The sequence below is a fragment of the Marmota flaviventris genome, chromosome 8 (genome assembly GCF_047511675.1).
Source record: "Marmota flaviventris isolate mMarFla1 chromosome 8, mMarFla1.hap1, whole genome shotgun sequence".
NCBI classification, from domain to species: domain Eukaryota; kingdom Metazoa; phylum Chordata; class Mammalia; order Rodentia; family Sciuridae; genus Marmota; species Marmota flaviventris.
In genome coordinates, this window is record NC_092505.1 from 59,435,596 (window position 1) to 59,445,784 (window position 10,189).

General features: G+C 46.5%; 1 protein-coding gene across 2 annotated transcripts in view; it reads right to left on the reverse strand.

Moving 5' to 3' along the window:
* The window catches only part of Arhgap31 (Rho GTPase activating protein 31), a 105,910-nt gene extending 95,970 nt beyond the window's left edge, over positions 1-9,940 (reverse strand). The window contains exon 1 of one of the 2 annotated variants that reach the window (XM_071615310.1): positions 9,193-9,940. In XM_071615310.1, coding sequence (XP_071471411.1) covers positions 9,193-9,292 — 100 coding nt within the window. In that variant the 5' untranslated portion in view covers positions 9,293-9,940. The remainder of the gene's footprint in view (positions 1-9,192) is intronic. The other variant, XM_027936128.2, reaches the window with a different exon arrangement.
* Between the last annotated feature and the right edge of the window lie 249 nt (positions 9,941-10,189).

The window sequence follows — 10,189 nt, forward strand, 5'->3', positions numbered from 1 at the left end:
AACAAAATGGAGCTCTGCATATCAGACCTTGTTTTACGGGATGCATAGCCATGGCTACTTTGGTCCAGAGCAGCCATGGAAAGGGAATAGACATTTGAGTCCTGCTTCTCCCACTTCCTGGCTGGGAGACATTTGGTAAGTTACTTAACCTTTCTGAGTTGGTCCTCATTTATAAAATAGAGGAAAAGAACAGAACTTTCCACATATGCAAAGAGAAGAGGTTGGGTTTGGACATTTATTCCATACAGCTTGATATAATTAAGAAACAAAATGAGGGTGATCAGTTAGCTTATTTAAAAAGTTTTGCCTTTTAAGTGAATTTCTTATTCTTCTGTGCTGGGGCAGGACACAGACACTGACACAACCAGCCAAACCAGTGGCCATTCTTGTTATTATCAGCTGCTCTGCCCTCTCTCCTGAGGGTAGTTTTACTCCCTTCACTGAAAACAGACTTTTTTCATTCCAGCCATGGTCTTCTGCACTCCCAGTCTGGCCACAGTCAATCACCCTCAGCAATCTTCCCATTTAAGGGTCCTCCCCAGGATGCAAGAAGGAGTGGCCAATTCCAAGTGTCAGGCAGAACCATGTGGCTTCTGGAAACCAACCACCTCTCTCCTCACACCTGTCACTCCTCAAGGCAGATGATGCTGGTTTTATCATTTTACTGATTTCCCCTACTACCATCAACCTGTTCTGATGGTTCTCTTTCACTCAACAACCTCACATCAGCATTCCCTCCTTATACCTCCGCCAGAACCCTTGTTTCATTCTTCTGGGTACTTTTTAAGTTATTTTCTCATCTCATGAAACTTCTAGGCCAAGAGCAACTTCAGGACATCTCTAACCAAACAGGGTCTAATGCATTAGAGTCCATTACATGCCTGCTGCCTTGAATTGAAGGTCTCATACCAGATAGTTTCTGATTAAGCCAGGGAAAGAAAGATACACAATCACACACTGTATTTCAATGGCCTTTCACCAAAGCTATGAATTTTATTATGGTTTGCCAGAATCCTAGCTTACATGTTAAAATATTTTTTAGCATCTGTAACAGAACTGTGCTCTACTTTTTAGGGGAAGGGAGACATTCAACCCTCTCCCTTTGGGAGGTGGTGGGGAAGGGGACCGCCAAAGTCGTTCTGGGCCAGCATCAGATCATGGGCGTGGTACCAGGGTCTGGCATGCATCAGTCAAGCTTGAACTAGAACAAAGAGTGCCTGAGACTTGATCCCAAAGACTCAGTTGGTTCTGGGGACCAGCCAAGAATGTGGTTCATACCAAGGAGTGACTGTTGAGGCACTAGGAGAAAGCAATGATTCTGGGGAGTTCCGGGCAGGTCCTGGGTTGATTTCTATTCAGGAGTAGCTGTCAACCCATGGGACCACTAAATCTTGTATTCCTGATAACATGGCACATTGGCAAGGTCCCTGTCCTGAGTTTCCTAGAAGGGCTCTGACACTGGTTTCCTGAAGGAGGAAAGAGGGTCAATCAATCAACTGCTAAGTGTCTGCCACGGGCTCACCCTGAAGGTACAATGAGCAACCAAATAGGTGGGAGCTGCCTAGTGCCATCTGCTTTCCATGGAGCTTGCCATCTACTCACGTACTCACATTGTCTATCAGCAAGAGAACAGCAATTAGAATGGAGATCAAACTGGGTGTTGCTAACCCTCAGGCCATGGGTGTTCCCAGAAGGAAGGAGGACTGTGCTGCAGTGGACAGAGAGGGACCTGGGAGGAAGAGGAGATCCAGACAGATTGGAAGGCTTGTGGCACCCATAGGTGTATATGTGCACAAAGCACCTTACAGAGGACAAAGTGCTATGCAAATGTCAATTGTCATTATGACTATGTCCTTGGCCTAAGCTAGGGAAAAACAAAGCAAAGAGAGAAAAACGTCTTATAGGTTTTTTTTTTTTTTGGGTGGGGGGGGGGAGCCAAAACAGTAAGTTCCAAATTAAGAAATATGCTATTCTTGGAGATATAATTTCTGCCTACAACGGTAGCCTTGGGAATCTGACATATCTAGGTTGAAATCCTGCCTCTCGTATCTCCATCATCTTGGTAAATTATTTAATTTCTTGGACTTCAGTTTTCTCCTCTTTAAAAAGAGGATTAAAATCACTAATGATTAAAGATGTCAGAAATATTACTAAGTATGAAAAGGACTGGCACATGGAACACAACACAGATAGTCACTCTTACTACCAATGAAAATACCCCCAAGGTCTGATGTAGGTCTCAGCCTTCACTTTTGGTTCCCTTCTGTCCTCCAGGAGACCACCCCTTTCTCTCTTTCCCTTCAACCATTCAGAAGTCTGATGGTCTCATCTTTCTCTATCAAAACTTGCTCAGAGGGGGAAAAAAAAATCTAGCACCAGTATTTATTTTCCTCTAATTACAGGCAGCCTTTTTCCTCCTAGGTTGTTTTTTTTCAATTTTAAGCCTTAGCTAAAATTGCAGCCTGGAGGGAAGATTAGAGGGACAGGGGGTGTAGTGCCAGCAGGCTGTGACCCTAGCTCCACCGGTACCTGAGGTTAGCCCTTTGGGGGAGAAACACCCAGACCAGTTCAATCCAAGCATAGCACTTGCACTAGGGCATGGGGAGAAACAGTTTAGAGAGCTGGGTGGGATTACAATTCTTATTACACATACATACCACAATTTTTCATATCTTTGTATATATAAAGTATGTTGACACCCAATTCGAGTCTTCATACATGTACGTTGGATAATGATGTCCATCACATTCCACAAAGTACGTGTACAAAGGCGTGAATTGGCGTGAACACACTTTATATACAAAGATATGAAAAATTGTCCTCTATATGTGTAATAAGAATTGTAATGCATTCTGCTGTCATGTATTTTTAAAAATAAAATCAATAAAACCAGAGAGAGAGAGAGAAAGAGAACTGGGTGGGATATGTACCTTTAAGCAAAAAGACAATTAATTTGAAGGATGGGGATAATTGAGGAACTGCTGCGTTTGGCTTAAATACATGACAAGCAATATATGGTGGTGTTGGGGGCGGGGGCAGCTCCGTGTTCTTGGGCATCAAGTTTGGTCTGAAGGAAAGTGTTCTGGGAAGAACTGGAGTCCTGAGATTCAGAGGCCAGGCTGGGTAGGCAGCTCAGACTGAGTAGTCTCTTCTGGAAGGAGTGAGCAATCAGAAGTCCCAACCAGATGGTCGTATCACTATTTTGTTCCAGAAATATTTAGCTACCATATCTAGAGGCAAAGTGTGTGTTGGTTAACGGTTCTCATGCCCACACTGAATTTTGGAACTTTCAGCCCCACCCACTGCTGCAAAGCCACACACACAGCCGGAAAATCCCAGGAAATCTTTCTGTAGTGAGGGGATTCCTGAGAAGCGTCCCCAGCAAGTGCTTCAGAACTGTCTGGATCAATCAAATTCTGGAATTCAGAATGTTTTCCTTTCCCAACAGAAAATGTTCCCAGGCTAGCCTACAGATGAATTAAGGGGGGCATCATAAGAAGAATGCATCAACAACTACAGCTCTGATGACACTGGAGAGTTTGTCTGCCACTTCCAGCATCATCTATGGGGAAGGAACTTCTGTTTTCATCACATTTCCCTTTCTCTGCCCCAGTTTAAAAGCAGTGCTCCCTACCCCCGACTCTCCGCTGCCCAGTGCATGGCTCTCTTGGATTTAAGGCAGGGCTGTGTGACAGGGGATTGAGCTTCTTTAGCAACACCTATGCTGGGGCCTCTGGAAGGTGGAAGGCGGCTGGGTGGCTGCCAGGGTGGGTGGGTCGGGGAGGAGGAAGGGCGAGGCTGTCCCTGTGGTCAAGGGCTCTTGGCAGAGGTCTAAAGAGTGGGCAGGAGGGAGGCATGTGGGTAGGTGGAAGTAGCCGTTTCTATTCTCTGTGTGGGCTGTTTGTCATATCCAGACTTACACAGCCAGCTGCAGCCCGCCCTCAGGGTGGGTGATCCAGTTTGCTCCAGGCTGAAAGCCTTACCCTTCTCTCCTGGAAATTCCTATGCCACTCTGGGAGTCCAAAGGGAAGCTCAAGCCTCCTAAGTTGCTGCTCTGTCTTCTCAGCTTCCCACCCAGGACTTGACTTCTCCTTTAGTCCCCGCTGGCTGCAACTCTCAGGTTTCTGAGGGCGCTTTTGTTTCGGGTTGACGTTCTGCTTCTCCATTACCGTATACTGATGGTCCACCTTGCAGTTAGTTACTCTGGGAAATCCCTGCAGGAACTGGCCTCTGCATTCAGTGGGGCAAGTAATCCTCCTTCCCTTCCCTCTTAGGGGATCTAACCAATTCCTTTCCTTCTGTCAGTGAGCTTCAGTTATGGTGAATGTGCTGGAGCAAGTCCAGGTGTTATGATAATAGCTTATCATGAAGATGCCCTCTGATAAGTGCTTTTCCTACACTGACTCATTTATTTTCACATCCATGCTGTTATTGCCATTGCACAAGAGAGGAAACTGAGGCCAGAGGGGTAAGTCACTTGCCCCAGGGTGACTCAGCCGGGAACAAGGAAAGTTGGAATTCTATTCCAGGTTGTAAGGTTCTAGCAGTCGTAATAGGAGCCTCCAGCAAGGGTGGATCAGGGAAGGTTTCCAGAATCTTCTGAAGCTGAGACCCAAAGGATGTGGAATTAGCCAGAGAAGGTGTGATAATGATGTGCCAGCCAAGAAGCTGGGAAGGAAGCAACTAAGCCAAAGAGAATACCCTTGCCCTTGCTCTCTATTTAGCTTTAAATCTTATCTTGAACAGAAAAAATATTTACCTCCTGTGCTGAGACTTAGCTTCTGTTTATGTTTGAGTATCTCATTTATTTAATCAGAGATCAAAGCTTTCCCATTTTCTCCTCCAGGTTCCCCTTCAGTCAGTTAACTTCAAAGTTAACTGGGACATTAGTTTCTGAAGATTTGTTCACATCCCTGAAACTAAATTTCTTAAATCTGCAGCCCATCTTTCTTTCTTTCCTGATGAATCTAGCACAGTGTCTTCATAAATATTTGCAAAATAAAGGAATAAACAAAGTGAGGGATTCGTTTACCATCAGAAATGGAGTACGGCTACATCTTAAAAAGTTCCCACTGGCTTTTAGCCTTGTTCTTTAAAATACTAGAGCTTACTTTCATCAAATTTAAGATTACAATTGTACTGGTTATTTATTTACTTGTTATGGACCTTCTATCATCCCTCAAATCAAATACATGTGTACCCTATATAAATATATATATTTATATACATTTTTTCTTCAACCTGGTAAGAATGAGAAAGAAAATCCTTAGAAATAAAAAGGTTCACAATTCTCATTAAATTCAGAGGGAGCATTTAAATGGCCAAGGCTACTTCTCCCAGAGAAAATGGTCTGTAAACCCACATACCGCAGGCAGCAGTACTCTACCCTGGCTACATATCAAAATTATGTGGGAGAGATTCTGATTTAATTGGTCTGAGAGGAAACCTGGGAATCAACATTTTTTTTTAAAGTCCTCCAGGTGACTGTAATCACAGAGATCCACTAGGCCAGAATGGAGAGCCACTAAGCCAGAACGATATCACTTTCTACCTGAGTAAGATGAACAAAGATGGTGCAGAAGAGTGAGAAAGTCCTCAGCCTTTAAAGTGGAGCCAGCAAGGGGAAGAAGATACTTTTCCCTCTAATCTTCCCTTACTTGTCCCCTGGCTCTTGGCCCTTCATTTCTAAGCTCTGTTGGAAGACCCAGAACCTTGGGCTCATCAGGGAGAGGTAGGGAATGATTATGGACACACCGTGGCCTCTCCCACAACTTCTGGACCACAGGTGACAGCATGATGGGTTTTTATTATACAGCTGCAAGCAAAGGTCTTCATAGTCAGTGGTCAAAAAGAAGAAAAAGAAAGCTGTCCTCTTTTCAGCAACAGCAGCAAAGAGTGATCTCCCTCTATCCCAGACAGGAAGAGAAAGTTGTTAGCTGGTTCCCAGGGGAGAGCTGGGGGCCAGGGGCAGCAGCCACTGTGCTGGAGGGGAAGTGAAAGAGGCTCTGGCCCAGTCCATCAGGAACCACTGCATGCCATGCTAGAGGGTTTTTACTAGGCTGGAGAAAAGTAGTCAAAAGGGGAAACTGGACTGGGCTGGGGATGTGGTTCAGTGGTAGAGCACTTAGCTAGCACGTGCAAGGTGCTGGGTTTGATCCTTGGAACTGTTAAAAAAAAAAAAAAAAAAGAAGGGGGCTATTGTCCCTTCACACAAGGCCTATAAGCTGCTGGAGATGATCAGAGTAGGGACGAAAACTGGCATCTCTGTGGATGCCTGCAAAAATTGTATACATGATATGGATGTGTGTGTGCGTGCACCTCTAATGGAAGGAGTTTCTGTTCTTCATCAGTTTCACAAAGATTAAGGGTGACAACTGGCCCTGAGTAGCATCCATTCTAAGCTGAACACCTATTTGTCACCCATATACCCTGTTCTGTCAGATCTGTCCAATTGCAAGTAGCAGGGCAGGGCCTTGAGAAGTTACAGGAGTGACTGACATTCATCTTTGTGCTCAGCCTATGTCTTCCTGGAGTTCCCACTCAGGGGTGCAGCTTCCTCACATCGAGATGACCTGTGCACAGCTAATTGTCACCAGCTTCATCCTCCACTCCAGTGTGACGCTTTCCTTCCTATGCAAGCACAGGGGCTATTTCCTCATCTCTCTGTTCTTCCCGTCTGCCTTTGTGATCCCAAACTTGAATCCATTTTTCTCTGCCTCTAACCAGGTCTCTTGCTCTGCCCTTGACCTCCAAAGTTCAATGACAGTGATGTCAATCTTAAAGGTCCTCTGCAGCTTCCTAAGTTTCGGAACATTCTGAGATGCTCTTCTTCTCTGGTGGGGAGAGGGGCAGTGCTTAGCTCAGCTTTTCCTCCTGGGGAGCAGAGTTTTGGGGAACTCCATGAGGAGGCTACATTATTTTAGAGAAAATAACTAGAACTGACTTTCTTGATGCTACACAATAGCCAAAAATAAAACTATCCAACTAGTGTTAACTGTGGGGTAGAGGAAATACTAATTACTCTCATTTATATAAACTGCTTTTATGCATGCTTAATTTCCATCTAGCACAATAATGTGGATCATTAAGTGGGTCAGTTGCCTTTCATTTCAAAGATGAACTGTGTTCAGGTATGTTCAGTCTTGAAAGTTTGCTGATCCTGTGGCAGAGCTGTCTGGTTTCAATTTAGGGGGAAAAAAATCATTAGAAGAGAATGTTGGCTTAGACATAGAAGGCAGGGAGGGGAAAGGCGCCTAACAGGTCAGGACCCTTTGCATCCTTCATGATTAACTGTGTGACCTTACCTCTCCAGGCTTCCTTTCCTCCCCACCATGGTGGGAAGCACTGGGTACTGACTTTGACTCCCCCGCCCACCACCACCATTAAGCAGTAGCTTGCTTGCTTGCTTTCCTTTCCTTTTTTTTTTTTTCCTAAACGAAACATGCAGAAGCAGAAATGTTTCCCAAAATATAAAGCAGGTGAAAGAAAAAAAAAAAAAAAGAAAGCCACGTAAGAGTATCTCCGAGGTATCTGCACAGAACACTGGGGTTCAGGGTCATCTGATGATCAATGACTTTGTAAGAAGTGGCCATTCTGGCAAGGCACCTTATGAACTCTTACAGCTTTGGAGGAAGGGTCAGAATAACACCCATATGATGGAAGGTGCTCCTAGCATAGCTGGAAATTAACCTGAGGCCACTGCAAAAACAGGTGGAGGGAAACACTTCATTCTAAGCTTCTGACCGTAGTGGTTAAGATGCATGCTTGGCATTCCCTCACACTCAAAAAAAGCTCAACCCAAGTGATTGCTATTTCAAATTGACCTTTCCAAATTGTTGGTGAGAATTAAATGAATTGACTCAGATATGCCTCAATTTCAAAAGAGGCAGTTTTGAAACCTATGGTTCCCTGTGCTCTAAAATACTAAGCCATTTGTCCTAATGACACAGCAGACTCTGAACTCTGGAATACCACAGGAATATCACACCACTGCAAATTACTAGGGGTGCTGAGTCTTCAAAAAAAGGGGAAGTGAAACAAAAGCTCGGCTCTGTTTTTGAGATGCATATTTGATATGGACAAATTGAATAGTTTCTGAGATTATTTTCCTGGAGGCATTTATTCTGCACAGCTACACAGCCCTTAATTTTTTCCTTTGTTATATCTATCTATGTATAAACACATCGCCTCTATAGTGGGCTATAATCTCTCTCACTGAAGCTTCCAAAGACAAGGCCTTTTTGTCATGGGTAAGTGCAGGGCCAGTCAACCTTACAACCTTACAAAAGGAGTCATTTAATGCTTAATTTCCCCAACTTTCCTATGATTAAAAAAAAAAAAAAGGTCTAACTTCAAATGCTGTAATTGTATTACATCTAGATTGTTTTCTTTCTCCATCCCCCAACAAATGTTTAAATTGTCTCTAGTGGCAGGGACGCTCTCCCCTACCCCACACACTTTTTATCAAGCTAACCTTGAAAAATGAAACACTCTCCTTTTCTCTGGCTTACCCTGTTTTAAAATTGAGGCCCTTTGACCTTTTCAACAACACACTTCTTGCCTGACACACCAAATGCTAATTTGAAAGCCAGAGGAGGTAAAGGGTCTGGGTAGCTGGGCAAAGGATGCGGGGAGGTTCTATATATTTGGCATCAGCTCAGAAATTCAGAAAATGTTTGTGCAACCACTCCCCCAGCCAGGATCCCAACCCCCACCCTCATCACAGGGCCTTCTAGCACATTAATCAAAAAGGACGTGAGAGGATGAAATCGGAGAGCCCAGGAGGACAGTTAAGGGAGTCACGATTGTGCACCCAGGAAAGCCCACTGTTCACTGGCACATGTCTACGCCTCATCCCTCCTTTCCCGCATCCAAAGTTTTGGATCAGGACCTCTTCGGCTCCCACCCCCACCCCCACCCCCAGAGGTGGCCAGCTAAACTTTGAAGCAGCGCCGCCCATGAACGGCTTGTATGAGACAAACTGACACTGCTTCTGCACGTCGAGGTGGCAGCGCTGTGCACCTTAAGAATCATGTATGTTCTTATTTTAAAAGGAAAAAAAAAGTTCAGCGAACGCACAAGCCTGGAACACATTAACTTGTAAACTGAATCAAACACACCTCAAGAGAATCCATCCCCCTCTCAAACAAAAAGAAGGGGTGGGGGGGGGGGGGAAAGGCGAAGGCACTTTACCATCTTGTCCTGAGCTTTCCAGATACTCCGTCAGGTCACAGCCAAATGCACTGGCGGCCCCCTTTCGTTTCAGCTTCTGCTTGGCACCCTTGTTCTTCATGAGTTAGTCCCAAAGAGGCTGCCCCTCCGTCTCTCCCTCTCTCTGCTAGGCACCGCGCCGACGATGGTCTCCGGGGTTAGATCACTGGCTGCAGCGCGGCGCTGGGGGTCCGCATGGGCGAACCTAAGGACGTGGGCCGCGGGCTCTGGGCATGGACCCCGAGGGGTTGCGAGCCCGGGTGCCGGCGCGCGCGGGCCGGGGCGCGGCGGGGAGCGCGGCCGAGCCAGCAGAGCCTGAAATCCACCCCGCGCGCCTCCAGGGCCGCGGTGCCGGAGGCCGTGCAGAGCTGGCAGCTGCGGGCCGGCTCGCTTGGGAGTGTCACTTCCTCACTTGGAGTCGCAGGGACTTTCACAGGCGCCTGCGATGTCTTCGGCTGCTTTTCCTTGGCTTCAGAGGGAAGGCGAGCTCTCCTCTTCGCCTTCCTAAGTGCCCAGGAGAGATCGCGAGCGCGGTGAAGGCGGCTTTGGCGAGGGGCGAGGAGACCGCCCCGGAGCTGCTGTGTGTCTCTGCCCTGGGCCCGCTGTCTTGCCTTCAGACGGCTTCGGTAAAGCGAAAAACAAGCATCCTGTCTCCCTCGCCCGCCCTCACGCCTTCCTTTTTTTCCTGTCTTACAAATCCTAGGATCATCCAGCTCAGGAAACGCTGGAAGGAAGTTAGCTAGGGAGGGGGGCGGAGGGTGGAAATTTTTGGCAGCTCCGTGCTCGTGTGTGTATGGAGCTGGAGGAAGTAGGTGGGTGGGTTGAGGAGTACCGGTTGGGGGAGAGAATGCGCTCTCCTGCGGGCCGTTCTGCGACTTTAGAGATAGCTCTGGGCGGCCCAGAGGAAATCACCGCTCTCCTACGAGGACCCGCAGCCCGGCCGCCGCTTCCTGCCCCTCCAACACAGCTCTTTGAAGAG